Consider the following 17234-nt stretch of genomic DNA (forward strand, 5'->3'; position numbering starts at 1 on the left):
AACCACGGACAATAAATACAGCTTGAGTCATTATAATAATACCATAGTGGACATCAGCCAACTTTAAACATCTGCATTAATCCAGTACTGTATTTCAGTTTACTATTTGAGGGACACAGCACTGAAATTTGGAATCCAAATAAATAAAATACCACATTATTAATAAATATCCAGCAAGCAAATTTCAATTACAATAAATAAAATGCACCATAAACACACACACACACACACACACACATACAATATTACTACCATACAGACACACACACACACACACACAGATATTGATTTGAGCAAAACAAAAATAGCTTCAAGACACACTGTGATCGAGGAGGACAGTACAGAGTCAAGTAGCCTTCTGGGACAATTTAACCTGTCTCTCAAAACAATTCATGAGAGAGCCACACACACATACACACACTGCCTATCTCTCTCTCTCACACACACACACACACACACACACACACATACAGCCAGCCTGCTACTTCAAGGCCCTGCCACACACTACCATAACACTTCACCTTCCTTTTACACATTTTACACAGTCCTCATTAATAAAACACACTGATTCATTTTACCGCTCAGCTGTAAAACCTTTGATTTTGGAAGCTGCTGACCAACCTGATGAGCTTCAGTTCAGTCAAATCCAGCAAATATCTTTAAATATGTTCATGCACCATTAAATGAAGCCTGGTTTTCTTCAACAAAATAAATACTAAATAAATACTGTATGGTATAAACAGTTATACGTGTTAAATATGAACTGATAATTGAATTTAAACATGATTAAAATATTTAGGCTCCAGTAATGAGGGGAATGATGACAGATAGCTAGCTAACAGCAAAATAGGCTCCTAGTTTCCCCACAGGTCATCGTTTAAACACAGTGAGTGTCTGAGTGACCACCTAGCTAGCTAATAACACAAACTATTATTATTATTAGTATTATTAATACAGCTAATAATAATATTATAATTAATAATAACGTCAGTACTAGTCTTGCTCTCCCTGTGATGTTAGTAACTAGTAGCCAGCTGCTCAAATGAGCCAGTGCTATAGCTAGCTAGGTTAGCTAGCTAACTAGCTATCTACTAGCTAATCACTCTCCCAAGTGTGTGTAGGTGTGTAATAGCAAGCTATCGCTGTTAAATCAGCGTGTGTGTGTGTGTGAGAGAGTGACAGTTGTCAGAAAATATCACTTATTCTGGCTTATTTCTTATTAATTCCCTCTAAACACACTCATTTGTTCCCCAACGCTGAAATTATTTCCACTCGCCTGTTTCTACCACACTGTACACCGAGTCGCAGCGGCGAGTTAGCTACTTCAGCCGCTTAGTTTGACCGCCTGAGCGCGGCGATATCCATCGAATAACAACCAAATAAGCCGAACACGGTCCTCCTCTCTTCCCTGGCTCAAAAAGCAGCGACTAAAAACCCACCAATCTGCTCCAAACACACCGTGAAAGCCCGCTTCCCGCCGCTCGGACAGCGGAGTCGCTAACCGAACAGCTGCGGCGGTTCAAATGAAAACAAACCGAGCGAACCCCGCACGTGCGGCCAGAGAGCCGTTACTCCGCGGCCGTTACCAGCAGCAACTTTTCCTCGCGCTCGAACGCGCTCGCACTACCGCTCAGACCCTCCCAAACACCGCGGACGCGACTCACGTTTGATTTGCCGGGGGTTGCTCTGCTTTCTTCGGGACATGCCTGCTCCGAGCTTGCTCTCAGCGGGTCCAGGTGGAGCTCGCCGGGTTCGGGTTCATCCAAGAGCCCCGAAGGGGTCGGTGGCGAGACCGTGAGGAGGGGGAAACAACGGTGGGGCTTATTATTATTATTATTATTATTTTTCTTTTTTCTTCTGCTGCTATTCACACAACGGCGTCTAAAGCTCCGGTTGCTCTTCCTCTTCTTTCCTCCTCTGTCTCTCTATCTATCTTTCTCTCTCTCTCTCTTTCTATTCAATGGCACGCTGTTGGTACGCTCGCGCACTCGTTCCTGTCTCTCTCTCTCCCTCTCTCGCCCTCTCCCTCTCTCTCTCTCTCTCTCCCTCTCTCGCCCTCTCTCTCTCTCTCTCTCTCTCTCTCTCTCCCTCTCTCTCTCTCTCTCTCTCTCTCTCTCTCTCTCTCTCTCTCGCTCGCTCACTCGATTCGTTCTCCGAGCTGAGGCGGGCGGCACGGTGAGGCGATCCGCTCGAACTGACGGCGGAGGTGAACCGCGTTTCGCGGTTTTGTTTTTGAAGATAAGGTTTGTGCCTCGCTGCGCGCCGTACTACTCCCGTGCCCGTGTCCGTTATGATTAATTAATTCACAATTAATTAATTAAATAAATAAATAAATAACCACTCGCCGTTTTATTTGTGATTTCGTTGATTTCTGTGTTAGTAAAGAATTAATTAATTAAATAAATAAATAAATAACCAAAAATAAATGTGTTGATTTCGTTGATTTCTGTGTTAGTAAAGAATTAATTAATTAATTAATTAAATAAATAAATAACCAAAAATAAATGTGTTAGTAAAGAGGTGAGGTTCGGTCCAGCGCCACACTACAGCGACCCGGACCGAGCCTGGGGAGCGGGATACCCCGGTTAGATGATACATCGTGAGACACAGGCAGCTTCTTTAAGGCTATAAGGCTGTATCACTATGACCCTGGTTATCCTGCAAAAACCTGCTGTCCTGCAAAAACCTCGAATCTGCTGTTCTCACTTTTTGACATATTATGAATCTGGTAGCTGTTTTTTATTTATTTTTATTTTTTTTACATTATATGGACGTTTTATTTTATGATGAATGGAGCAGTAGAAATGCTCCTAAATGTAACAACAACAAAAAAAAAGTAAAATCTGCTTTGACTTCCATTAAAAGTTGAGGAGATTTTATTGTCTCCTGTAAACTTGTTAAAGTGTTAAAGCAACAGTGTTTACAAACTGTACACAAGCATTAAAAAATGAATTTATTATTTTACATACAATAATTACTGCTCCTCCTGCTCCTCTATCATTGTTTCTATCTTTTCAGCTTAGTTTTATTCCATATTCCACAACCTCTGTTGAAAAACAGTGAAAACAGTGAGATATAATATAGGAGTTATGTGATTACATTCATTTCTGTCAAGTTCTGCATTGATATCGGATCACTTTTGATATAAGATAAGATGAGATCCTGAAGGAAATTGCAGTGTCACAGTGCTGTACATATTGCACACAGGAGCAGACACTATTCATTCAGTACATTATCAGAATAAATACAACAAAAGTTACAGAGGAGCTACAGAAGAGCTGTTAACAATAAGTAAACAATAAATGCAAGTAAACAGGGCCGATGTGGATGTATGAAGTGTGCACAAGAGCAGAATATGTGTCATTGCACTATAAAGATATGAAGTAGTAAGACTATAGATCAAATATTATTACTAGGACACAGTGACAGGAGAGTGGAACTACAGTAACAGCAGCAGGTCAGGTAGAAATGACAGTGCAATGACTGCTTTAAGTAATAATAATAATAATAATAATAATAATAATAATAATAATGAACATATTAATAAACTGACATATAGCACTGATTTCTGGATATTCATTTCTCTAAAACTTCCTTTTATCAAATTCCTCCATTTCCATAGGCTTAATGGAGACCACTGCTTTCATGTATATACTACAGGAAAATAATCTAATGAGTCCCCTGTTAAGTCTTTCATATTCACTATGATAATAACCCATCAGCAACACACCAAGTACCATTACTGACTATTAGACATAACTTCAAAATCAGCTGAAACCAACACAAACCATTAATGGTTTTGATGATTGTTTTTTCTTACATTTTATATCCATTTTTTTTTATTTACAGATTTCTACTATCCTGCTAGTGAGAACCTGTGCACTTGAGGATTTAACATGTAAGGATCATTTTACTCTATATATAAGTATCATCTCTGTCACACTAAAATCCTGTGTCCCTGTATTTGACATTTTGTGACATAATATATATATATATATATATATATATATATATATATATACATATAGTTAAATTTGGACCTACAGCCACATGAACTGAACTTCTGTTCAAGGATAGATTGTGGTCTTGGAAAGCTTCTGAGCACAAACATTTTCAGAAGACTCACTCAGTCCAATAGTAACTGCCTAATATATTTAAATAATGACTGTATGAAATGTTATATAAAGTAAAGAATTGTTAATGTGCCGTTTCTGACTGTGTCTTCCTCACTACAGTTTGTGCTATTTTGTAAGATTTGTGTGACAAACATGTATCACAATTTCTTCTCTTTTTTTCTTTCCAGACAAACTGAGTTGTTAAAAAAAGTCCCAAACACATGGAGGGGTAAATACCAGCACCACAAACCCTCTGAAACACCCCATTCAATTAGAACATCTCACAATCATCTGATGTATACAGCTGCAGTGGGTTGTCACTTTCGACCTTGTGTTATGAAGACCTGTGAGGACCCAGACAGTTAGAGGCCCCTGGGCACTGGCAATCCATCCCTCTTCTTCTAAGTAGCACAATCAGTTGTTTAGGGTCCTCTGTGCCAATATTGGCCCCATAGGTACACCTCTTCTTTAAGACTTTCTGTTTAAAAAGCATAGTGAATGGCATAACCTTACCTGCATTTATTATATATGTATTTCATTTTCTATACTGTAAATTGTTTTTCAAAAGTTTTTTATTTTTGCATCTAAAATTATATGATTGAAGTGGGTCAGAAATATCAGAGCCCTATATGTTTTTTGTCTTGAAGCTGAAAGATGTAGAGTCAATACATGAAAGCAAGGTCATTTGAGATGACATTTGATGACAAGAATTAGAGACATAAATATGCTAATTAATGCTTGTATTTATTGAACCAAGAAAGGTTGTTTTAATGTCATTTGTAAAAAAAAAAAAAAAGGGATGAAATTATGATGGTTCATCATGATTCAAGACAACTTAAAGAACAATTTAAATGCTTAAAGGTTTCTGTCCCTGCTAAAAATAGTTCTTTATATACAAGGTAAACCTCTTTTTGTAAAAAAAAGGGGCTCTACTATATTTATGTATGTATAAATATGTATAAATGTATAATATGCAGTTATAAATGTAATTTAAATAAAAAGTGAAATACATATGTCATTATTTAAAAAACTTTAAGAGGAGACAAATTTTAAAGCTAATTAGTTCTGCTTTTGTTAAACATCAACACTGTAACTTTTTTTTTTTGCATTATTCACAGAACAGTGATGAAATTACCTCTTGACAAATTGACCTTGAAAGGTCTAACCTTGATAACGAGGAGTGTGGTGGTCAGTTTAGGCTGAATACCATGCTCTATCACATTCCCTCCATCACAACATCTTGGTAATTCAGTGTTAATTTGCACAATTTGTTTTTGCAGTTGAAACTATGGAGTCCAGAAACTGTGATCCCTTGGCATAAAAGAAAAAAAAATGGAACCAGCTCAGTGAAATAAAGTAAAATGCCCATGGGTAATTATGTGAATAATAGAAAGTGTGCTGTAAAATGTGCAGAAAATGGCATATTTAAGTTTGTTTCTTGTAGAACATTTATTAGCTCATTTTCATGTCACATGTCCACTACACATGGGATTTAAACAGGGATGTTCTGATGCAAGTATCTTACAATAATGTAAAATTGCACATTTGACTTTATTTGACTACTTTATCTTTAGGAGGTTACAGTACAACAATATGGATGTGAAGTCTGGCAGTAATTCATCAATCAGTCAGTCAGAAATCACATTAAGACACAACGAACTGACGTTTTTGTATTTGCTGAACTGAATGCTAGTTCAACATTTGAACACATACCATTAAGCTGTAGTCTGACTTCTGAGTCATTCCACATGCTAAATGTCAAAGGCACACAGTTTTTCCTTTCTGTTCACATGTTTTTAAATTCTAGAGTTTTAATGAACAACAAGATATAAATAAAAGATTCAGTAAGCACTGGGGCAATTTACTCTGAGAACTACAACCCTGTAATGCTGAAGTTGTTAGGGTGTGGCATTTCAGGGTGAACTGACCACTGGGATCCTTGTCATCATGATTTGACCTTCTAATGTCAGTGAATTACAAGACTGTTACATGACATCACATAAATTTGGCTTGTTTGAAGGGTTAGATCAAGTCACTTTCTTTTTAATGTGGCAGTGCATTGCTGCTGTGCCGTAAATAAGTAAGAATTAGGTGTTATATATAGAGTACCCCACATTATTACTTATTTAAGGCATTAGAAGCAAACGTCATGCTCATTAGAGCTTTTTAGAGCTTATTTATTCATTTACAATTTCTATTTGTTCATTACTATTTTCTATTTACTGAATTTAACATTGGAAAAGAATAAAACATTATACACATTATAAAAAAACAAACAGTAATAAACAGCAATACACACACACACACACACACACACACACACATATATATATATATATATATATATATATATATATATATATATATATATATATATATGCAAGTCTAACATATCCCTAATCATAAATATATATAAGATATAAGATGCTTGGGTTTGGTTACATTATTATATGTTATATATTTATATTTTTATTAATACAGTTCAGTTTATGTTTTATGATAGATTTTTTTAAAGCAGTGCTTGTACTAAAGTGATTGCAATTCATATTGGCCTATTTTACTGTTGCTTTCTTTAAAAATTCCATCTGTTTTTTTTTTCTGAGATGCTTAAAACGTACGCTGATGATCAGCCTACACTATAATGTAGCCGTCACTTCATAACTGCAATATGTTTTCTCCAGAGTTTGGTTTTGTCATTCATTTATAATCGTCCAGTATCCTGCTGGAGTTTAGATTGGGTGCGCTTGTGCCGGTTCAAACACTAAGTGAAAACTAACTACAGTCGTATAATTGGCCAGTGGAACTCTCTTTTTTTCTTCTTTTTTTTTTTTGCTCTGAAGCTACAGAATGTCTAGTTGAATCAGGACTCTTTTTTTCAGTACTCTTTCCACCACTGGCTGCACACACGATCCAAAACAATTTGGGGGGCTCAATTTGGCATCTCCAAACTTTTGCGACAATTTGGCACGTTTGTGCGCAGGGGAAAAAAGAAAAAGTTATTTTCGTGCCTCTCTCGTTCACACGGCCAAAATAAGAGAGAGCTCCAGCGAACTTCCAGCCCCGAGCCCCCAGACTTTTTTCCCCCTATTTTTTCCTTCCCTTCATGTTTGGTCTTGCATAAAGTGAAATGTGCTCATATATATTCGAAAAATCCAGCAACTTCCACGTCACCGAAAATCCCTTTTATCATCATTACTCAGATTTTAAGTATCATTCCTTAAACAGTTGCAGGGACTGGAAATCGCCTTCTTCAATTAGCCAGTTGAACTGCCAAGTAAGACAAGCAAGTCGCCTGTGAAATTATCTTGTAACCCAATTCCGGGACTTTGGAACGGAGTCGGAAACTACGGCATAATTTCGAGGGGTTAACTAGTCAACGGTGCTGCACCTTGAGGAAGCTTTTATCTGCCTCGCTCCAGTCTGCCTCTGCCTCCCCTACCCATAACAAGCTGGCAAGAGGAGAAGTCTTTCTCTCTCACTCACTTTCTCTCTCTCTCCAGTCAGTGAAGGGGCTGTAATGGTGCCACACCAGAGGAAACAGAGCTCCAGTGCAGCGTCGGAGTTACTTTACATTTCTGCTGCACTGCTTTTGTTCCTTTTTTACTCTGAACTCTTCACACTGATCAACAATGAACAAGACAAGGGAAATGGTTCTACGTAGAAACATGACATATCAAAGAACCAAAGGGTCCTTTAGTTGTTTAGAGGGTTCTTCAGATTGGTGGCACATCTTTTGGAGATGGTTCTATGTAGAGCCTTTATAAAAAGGGATTTATGTACCACCAAAAAGGGCTCCACTGTCCACATCTTTGTCAATACTGTTTACAACCCTTTTTGGTTCGAGTTCAAGTGCTAAACTGCAAGAGAAACACTGATAAGCCATAACATTAAAACCACCTACCTAATATTATGTGTGTTCCTTGCGCTGAGAAAACCGATCCGACCGGTCGAGGCAAAGACTCCACAGGACCTCTGAGTATGTCCTGTGGTATCTTGCACTAAGACATTAGCAGCAGATAATTAAAAGCAACACAATGTAGCATTTTTACCGAAAAATAGCAGCTTCAGAATCATGTCGATGCTCCATTGAGGAGGGAAAATAGCATCTCGGTTGTTGCTCTGTCTGGAGAAGCGTGCAGGACAATGCTTGTGAAAAAGGTGTAACACTGTGTAACCTAAGTCATATTTGTTCAGAATCCAGTAATATTACTCTACCGTGTCAGTCCACATGCTTCTTTCACTTTCAGTGACTGTTCTGTATCTCTCAGCTTGTCCAGAAATGCATGTTATTTAGTGGTGGCTCAAAGAGTGAATTACACTTCTCAACTGTAGGGGGAGCCCAAGCCCATCCATGTTTTCTATATAAATTAGCAAAATTTTCATCCTTATCATTAGTGTTTTCACCTGTGTTTAGTTTGTTACCCCTATTTTTGTTCAAGGGGTCTATCCAATACTATTTGTTTCTAGTCTAGTTCTTGGTAAAAGCAGCTGTCATGTTTGTGTTTGCCCGACTTTGTTTCACTGTGTTTGCCGTTTGACTGGAATAGTGTTATGTGGCTCGACCTGAGACACTTTCTTGGTTTCCCATTAACAGAGCCAGGGCTGAGTATGAACTCCAGAGAGCTAGCGGACAAAAACTTTAATGAAACTGTAATGAATTGAAATCGTGTACAGCACCTTTAACTGGACTGGAAAATGCAGATGTGAAAACGCCCTAAAACCCTAAAAGATTTTTTACTTTGGATTGCAAATTATTTTTAACCCAATATATTGAATGCAATTTAAAACGTGCAATTTTGCAATGCAATTTCGTTTTGCAAATATAATTGATATATTCGCAACATCACGGTTCACAACTTCAGCATTATTTTAAATACTACATTTATTTTATTAAGCTCAATTTTCCCATTTGCCTCCTGACATTTTCTTTGTATCAGTCAGAAATGTGTACTTTCCTTTAGCCACTTAAACACTGTTATTAAAAGAGACCATGAGGCTGGTCTGTGTTTGCTCGTGTATCGCTCACACCTTTATGTCACCAAACAACAGGCCTCAGGCGATGGTTGTCATGTAGTGTGAGCTGTACAGCGATTCTGAGATTCAAAAGCCGTGTAGTGTCCACTTGCTATCAGTGTCAGACTGCCTTCATTTACTCTAGTTTTATGTGGTTTGCTCATAAAGCAGATGATAGCAGAGCAGGATAGGCGTGACCTTGCGTTTCCCATCGCGTCCTGTGTCCTGCGCGAGGCAGGTCATCAACATGCACAGCCATTTAAATAAACCAATGTCTCTAAATTAATTAACTTCCTCCAGGCGATATTCTTCACCCTGTGGCCTCTTTTTTCCATCACTCAAGGTTGGATTACATGTTAGAAGCCATATTTCTGTCCTTTAAAAGGAGCTATAGGCAAAAAAGCAAGGAAAGAAAAAATGTTTTAAGCAATCAGTAATTGAATCAAAGGGGTTGTGCTGGGTGAGATATAATTGCAGGGTGTGAGGGTGCAGTTGGATGCAAATGAAAGTGTATGAAACGGTAAGATCATCTCAGGGAGTAAAGCACAGCTGATGTTTCAGTTCACCTTGTATTTTGTTTCAGGGCGGATTAAAGGAAGCTGCTCTCAGCAGGGCAGCCTGTAAAAGACACGTTGTAAAAAATCACTGTCTTATAATTTATGACAGTGATATCGTCACTGCCAACACACACACAGATTTGTTTTAATAACTTGTAAGGACTTCAGGAGTCATACATACAGTATGTTAAATATATAAGAATATATTGTATATAATAAGATATCCTATACACACCAATCAGCCCTCACATTAAAACCACCTGCCTAATAAGCCCACCTCATATCCACAAAACAGCTCTGCCCCATCAAGGCAGATGGCTGAAGGTGTCAGCAGCAGATCCTTGAAGTCCTGTAAGTTGTGAGGTGGGGCCTCAATAGATCGCTTCGATAAGCCTTGGGTGCCCATGACCTTGCCGCTGGTTAACCGATAGTGCTTCCTTGGACACTTTTGGTAGGTACTGACCACTGTAAACCCCACAAGACCTTTATCAGTACCGTTTTTTTGGTCCTGTATTGTTGGTAACCACTGTTCTTTGAGAAGTGAGAACTTGTATAGATGAACAGAAATGGCTGCAGGTTTATTTAATCTGTAAGCCCGAAGGACACTGGACTCCAGTTGCGTAACTTCACACCCTGGTTAACTCCCCCTGGGCCTACATACGTGCTGGACCTCTATCCACACAGCCGTTTGACTGACAGGTACAAATCTGTTTGGGGTGGAGGGTGCCTGTAGCATGGGCTGGACCAGATGGTTGAAATAATTAACATGATACCGTTCCCATCGCTGGGGAAATCAGTGGCATGCAGTTCATTCCTCTGGTAATCTAAAGAACATACAGTGTGTGGCATCAGTGTGTGTGTGTGTCTGTGTGGTTGTGTGTGGCTGCATTTGGGGGGGCAAAGTGAAAACATGAGAGAATTTAGTGAGGTGATGAATTCATTAGTAGAGCCACGTCTTTCAAACACAGACAGTGCAGTGATGATATACACTGTTATGTATAGGAGTACGTTAGAGGGTGGGTGATATCATAATTATACTTCATTTTTTTATGATACATGATATGTATCATGATATTTTACTTTTATTATTATTGTATATTTATAATTATTACTTATTGGTATGGCAATACACACTGCACATTTGCATAATATTTATATTTAAATATTTTATACATAAATGGGAGGCTACTTTGCTCTTTACTTTGCTGTTGTCCTGTGCTGGTATAATACCTGACTTTGCCATATTTTTATTAGATTTATTGTATTTATTATATGTATTATTATTATTTTAATAATAACTACACATTACCTAATAACAGGTATCATAGTATCATCTTATGTGACTTATGATATCATAGTGGGCTGTTTGCATGCAGTTGCGAAAATGCACTAGAAAATATTGTGTATTTCTTCATTTCTGATTATAGATTTTCTTTATATGTTCCCTCTAGTATCAATAGCTACACACAACAACGTAACAAATAAACGTAATTCATAAATAATTAAATTAATATATTATATAATTTTATAAATATAAAATTTTTTATAAAAGCCTGATTGGATATCATCCGAACAGTAACTTGTTACTAGGCAGTAATACTCTTACTATCAGGGACCGTCCGTAGTCTTGTGGGCATCACATATAATAATGTATAAAACTAGATTGAACAATAGTTCCTGTTTGTGTTTGTCTGCTCCTTCAGCAATGCTGGAAATGTGTGTATTAGTTGTTTTTAAAATCAAGGACTAATTATTTACCCAATGTTTACACCTGCAGTGGATTTTCCCATCTTGGGCACTGAGGACCCCTGAGGTTCCTGGCAGTCAGAGGCCCCTGGACACTGGCCCAGTCAGAAAATACATCCTTGCTTCTGCTCCATGTTGCTTCTATTCCAGCCTGCCAGGACTATTTCTATATGACAGCAGTATTATCAGTTGTTCAGGCCCCCAGAGCTACAAGCATCAGCATTATCTGTGTCTGTTATGATTTTGAAGAAACAATATTTTAGACATCAAGATTGATTCTGCATAGTTTCTGAAGAATTGATGGTTCAACAATCTACAATGGCATCTGTCAAGGGTGGGATATACATACACTATATGTCCAAATGTTTGTGGACACCCCTCGTAATGAATGCATTCAGCTACTTTAAGTTGCACCCATTGCTGACACAGATGTGCAAATACACCTTGTCCCTATAGAGAAGTTCTGCCAATAGAATAGGACTCTCTGGAGATGACAGGCGTGGTCTAGAGGCCCATAAAACACCTCAACATGGAGCCGTGGAGCAGTGGAACTGTGTTCTCTAGAATGCTGATGCTCTATCCAGTACTTTTAGGATGATTTTGAGAGGTGGGGATTAGGTGGGGTGATGATCATCCAACATCCTGACACTCTTGTCACTGAATGCAATCAAATTCTGACAGCAATGATTTCAGGAAAACTCTTGATTTCAGACGAAACAATGAAGGAGCAGGTGTCCCAATACATCTCCAAAACATCAGGCAGGTCTTGTGGGGTGTATGCAGCAGTCAGTACCTTTTAAAAGTGCTCCAAGTGGTAACAACCGGTGAGCTGGTGACAGGGCCCAGGGCTCACTGATGCAATTTTTGGAGGCCACACGTCACAACTTATACTTATTTACCTCCAGTGGTGTATCTAGGACTTCTAGAAGGCCCAGATTTGTTGATACTCTGAAGTGTCCACTTACCGGAAATGAGAATGTGATTGGTTGATTTCTCTGTCAGTTTTCAGTTGTCACTAATTGTGTTGAAGTTACTCTGACACCTTCAGTTCTGCTTGTGAAGTCCTAACCAATAGGAGAGCTTGTTTAGCTATATCTAGCACTATTCTGATGAATAAAAATAAGCTACAATTACGCTTGTATTTTTAAATATATAGAAATCGTTAGTCCTTCTCTGAAGACCTAGATGGCCTTCATTGTTCCTCTCGGGAAAAGAGTGAAAAACACAGTGCTTCTTTTCCTTGATTTCTGTTTTAGAGCGGTGTGTTGTTATTGCTGAGGTGCAGAATGTGTGTGTGTGTGTGTGTGTGTGTGCATGTGCAAATGAGCTTCTGCTGTCCTGGCTTAAGAGCAGCATCAGCAGCGTGGCTCAGAGAGATGCCATTTGCGGTGGCGCTGTATGATGGGCACACCAAATGGCATTATGGGATTGGCAGCTGTCCAGGGGAGGTGAGGACAGACAGAGAGAGAGAGAGAGTGTGTGTATGTGTGTATCCTTGTGTGCATGAAGGGAGGGGTGCATGAGAAGATGGCTGTGTGTGTACAGCATGTGTATGTGTGTGGATGTGTAATCACACAGAGCACTGGAGGCGTGTGTCCCAAGGAAGAGTGTATGTGGTTACACAAAAGGTGGAAGTGTGTGTGTGCAGCTTTGTGTGCCACTGACTATGTTTCTGTGTGTGTGTGTGTGTGTGTGTGTGTGTGCATATAGGTGGCTATATATATGCATTTGTGTGAAGGTAGTCTGTTGAAGGTCTGTGTGTATGTGTGTGTGAGTGCACGCGCATGTGATCACACAGACAGCTGGAGCAGTGGGCAGTGTCAAGGCTGTCCACGCCTGCCCGTCTGCTCGGATGGAGACTGAAGGTCTAATGTTGCTGATGAAAAAACAAGTAGCAAAAGTCGCCACTAAACAGTACAGTCATGTGTACAGACCCCCAGCTCCCACCTCCTCCAAAAGACATTTCCAAACACTTCCCAAACATTTCCGAAGAGTGCAGTGTAAAAACTTTTAAGACTGGACCAGATTCCTCAATTTCCTCACCATATTATTATTCCTCACCCCACTAGCTACGACTGCCCCTCATCACACTAGGCTCTCAGCACTAAGAGGGTGCTGAAGGCAAGCAAGTGCTTCCTCCTGGAGGGTTGAAACATCAGTATGTCCTTTTAAACTGCCACTGAAGCAACATCATTGGACAGCTCAACACACTTGGAGAAGATCACTAATATTTCAATGATAGAGACACCAATTATAATTTCTCCTGCCATTACGTTGATCTGTTGACGATCTGGGCCAGTGCTCAGATACCACTCTCGAGCCTCTACTGAAGGGAAACCAGGGCTACAGATTACCATTATAATCTAGAGAATTGTAGTAATGCAAGAAAAAAAAACAAAGACAAGAGAGAGAAGGAAAAGGGTGAAGGTACGTCACCCAGTTCTTCAGAAAGAAAGGTGGGTGTAGACTGTGAGTGGTGGAAATGTACCTGTTAGCTTAGTCAACGTTGGTTATTTAATATCTTTATAAAATTTCAGAGTGTTTACATTTCACTCTTGTGTTACCAGAGAAGCCGATTCAGGCTCTGCAGGCCTGCCTTTCTATCCTCATATCACAGCCCTGCTCCCAACTGTAGAAGGAGGTGGGGAGCACTGTGTTCAACAACTTGTCAGTTGGCATAATCGCAGGAACTCAATGGGACTTTTTTATTTATTAATTATTATTGTTATTACTGGTGCTGGATTAGCTGGCCACCCCAGGATGCCAGTGCTGGTGACTATTTCATTTTTCACTATTCATTTTTTTTTCTAAAGATATTACACTGGACTGTAACCCTGTATGCACACCACCAGCAGTTACGTTGCCTAGTGTCACTCAGGCACTGTTTAATTGGCGTCTGGAGGTCGTTTTGAGGTAGACATGCTAGCTTAGGTTTGCACGTTTGAACGGGAACCAGTATAACTCAACTTCTAGCCTGTATAGGCTAATATTTTACAGTTCTGTTTTGAGGGGTTTATTCCATCCAACATTTAATCCACTCAGCCAGTGTCTGACTGCGTATAATGCTGTGCATCAAACTGGAACCACAGAATCAGCCAGTAACGTAAAAGATTAGAATGGCCCCCTCATTAATATTCGATATCTTACTGTGTCTAAATCAGTGGCGTAGCCAGAGGGGTAGCCACGGTGGCACTGGTGACCCTGAAATCTGATTGGCCACCATGGCCACCCCTCCGGCTATGCCACGGATGTAGACACAACAGGATTTTGCACAGTAATGAGGATAAGTTTGTTCATTTTCAAAACAAACCATTTTGGAGAGACCTCCAAAAGAGCTTATGCCTAGAGGTGTTGCAAGACCAACATGCATCCCTGGAAGCAATATACTTAAAGTCTATTGCAATCAACTTAAGTTACTAGTTTATGGAGTTAACTATCAAACTGAATTCCAATGTAAATGTGAAGTCACCTAAACCTCCTCCTCCTCCTTCTTCTGCTCATGAATACAAACAATTTTAGAACTTTTGACAGGGATAACAGCATGATTATATATAAAGTACATGTTTGTAGGTTAAACTGACTAAATATTTCTTACAGTGCTTTTTCATCGCCTATGTCAGCCCAGCCCTCCCTTTGCCAATGGCCACCGAGTGCAAACAGATGTCTGAGAGCGTGCCCGTTTCACTCCCCAGCCTGCCAACCCATGCCACTTTGGTGCCAACCCGCTGGCCGCTTGTCCTCCCCTCACCTCCTTCCCCCTGCACTGTACAAAAAAACCAGCTCAACCTAAAAACATGTACTTCACAACTCCACCAGATCCACAGCCTGAATAGTGTATAGTGACAGGTTATTAAAGACTGTTGTGTTGCCCACTGGAAGAATCTTTGACTGTTATGTTGCTTGGCAACCTTAACCAACTGTTAATGAACTACAGACAGTGACAAATTAGAAATGTCACCATAGGATAAAAGTCATCAGTCAGAGTACCTTTGTATTGACTTGCAGTGACCCTCCCCTCTCAGTGGACAAGTGGACCCAAACCATGTCACCAAAATGACATTAATTTGCTTAACACTGGGAAGGCTTTACACTAGATGTTGGAACAAGACTTGGGCATTGATGGTCGGTAAGAGCCTGGCTTGCAGTCGACGATCCAGTTCATCCTAAAGGTGTTGGATAGCGATGCTGCATGTTGGATTGAGGTCAGGGCTCTGTGCAGGCTGGTCAAGTCCTTTCACACCAACGCAGCTAACCATGTCTTTAGACCTTGCTTTGTGCACAATGCTGAAGCAAACTGTTGCCATGCAGTGGGAACCACACAAGTCTCTGGGTTGTAACTGTAATTTGTAGCATTAAGATGGTTCAGGGAGCTACCAGCATAGGACAGGTCACATAGAGAGTGACTGAGCAGCCATAACTCAGAGTGATGAGATTCGGGTCATTAGTGTACTCTTCCAAGCGTGGTTAGCTGTCTGATAATGTAACTTTAGTGTCAGTTTGAAATAACGCAGTGGTGCTTTGCATGTCTCAGAGGTACTATGTGTTAGCCTTGCGAGCACTGGTAGCACTGTGAGATGTGAAGACTACATTTACATTTATGGCATTTAGCTGACGCTTTTATCCAGAGTGACTTACAAGGTTACTTGTATCACAGAGGCGGGCCAATGTAGTGTTAGGAGTCTTGCCCAAGGACTCTTATTGGTGAAAAAAAAGTGTTCCACTGCTGAGCTGTTGTTGCTTCTAGTAACAGCACTGACAGTTGACCGGGGCAGCTCTAGCTGAACAGAAATTTGACAAACCCTGGTGGATAAAATTAATGTAAATTGCTTTATTGTCAGGATGTATGCCGCATCTATGCTTTTCAGCACCTTTGATTTCAGCATCCTCTGTTCATGCAGTAACTAACAGTTACTCAATTATTCATGTTATTCAAGACAAACCAATTCTTTGATTAAAATGAAGTGAAATAACAGTTGAGATGAACAAAAGTGCTATTTTTCATCAATCCAAATCTCACAAACACTTCAAAATCACCCTCTGCCCTGCTCCGTTCATTAGTGTGCCCCGCCGCCCCATGCTCATGAGTTCCTTCTGTCTTTCTCCTCCTCTCTCACATTTCCTGGACCAGACTTTTTAAAGCTGTTCTACGAGATTCTTGCTAGTTTGTTCGCTTGTTTGTTTGTCTGTTGGTTTGCTGAAACTAAAGAGATGGAAGGAGAAGATAATGGCGAGGCAGGACGAGATTAGGACCCACATATGCAAAGGGAGTTCGGTGACATATTGGGGGAAATCATACCCTGGAGGGAAAGTGCATTCAGCCGTAGGCAGGGCAGACCAAAAAGGAGATAAGCCTTATGTATAAGTCTGTGTGCGAGTGTATATACATCAGGGCATGAACTCTACAAGACCTCTACCACAAGGTGTCCTGTGGTATCTGGTGCCAGATCATTAGCAGCGGGTCCTTTAAGCCCTGTCCAGATGGGCTAGCCTTCACTTCAGTCCTTACACGCATCAATGAGCCTTGGGCGCCCATGACTCCGTCTGTGGTTCACTGGTTGTCCTTCCTACCAGTTTTGGTAGGTACTCACTACTGCATCCCAAGAACACCTCACAAGATCCGTCTGACTGACTGGTGTCATTGTACACTAAATGTCCAAATGTTTGTGGACACCCCTTCTAATAAATGCATTTAGCTATTTTATGTTGCACCCATTGCTGGCACACATATGCAAATGCACACACACAGCTTGTCTAGTCCCTGTAGAGACGTATTGGCAATGGAATAGGACTCTCTGAAGCAGAT

General features: G+C 40.0%; 1 protein-coding gene across 4 annotated transcripts in view; it reads right to left on the reverse strand.

Annotated features, from left to right (window-relative positions):
* Nucleotides 1-2184, reverse strand: part of zfpm2a (zinc finger protein, FOG family member 2a) — a 175301-nt gene extending 173117 nt beyond the window's left edge. For all 4 annotated transcript variants that reach the window (XM_072692294.1, XM_072692293.1, XM_072692292.1 and 1 more), the window contains exon 1: nt 1665-2184. In XM_072692294.1, the coding sequence (XP_072548395.1) occupies nt 1665-1704 (40 nt within the window). In that variant the 5' untranslated portion in view covers nt 1705-2184. The remainder of the gene's footprint in view (nt 1-1664) is intronic.
* Nucleotides 2185-17234: the final 15050 nt, after the last annotated feature.

This window comes from Salminus brasiliensis, chromosome 1 (genome assembly GCF_030463535.1).
Source record: "Salminus brasiliensis chromosome 1, fSalBra1.hap2, whole genome shotgun sequence".
Classification (NCBI taxonomy): domain Eukaryota; kingdom Metazoa; phylum Chordata; class Actinopteri; order Characiformes; family Bryconidae; genus Salminus; species Salminus brasiliensis.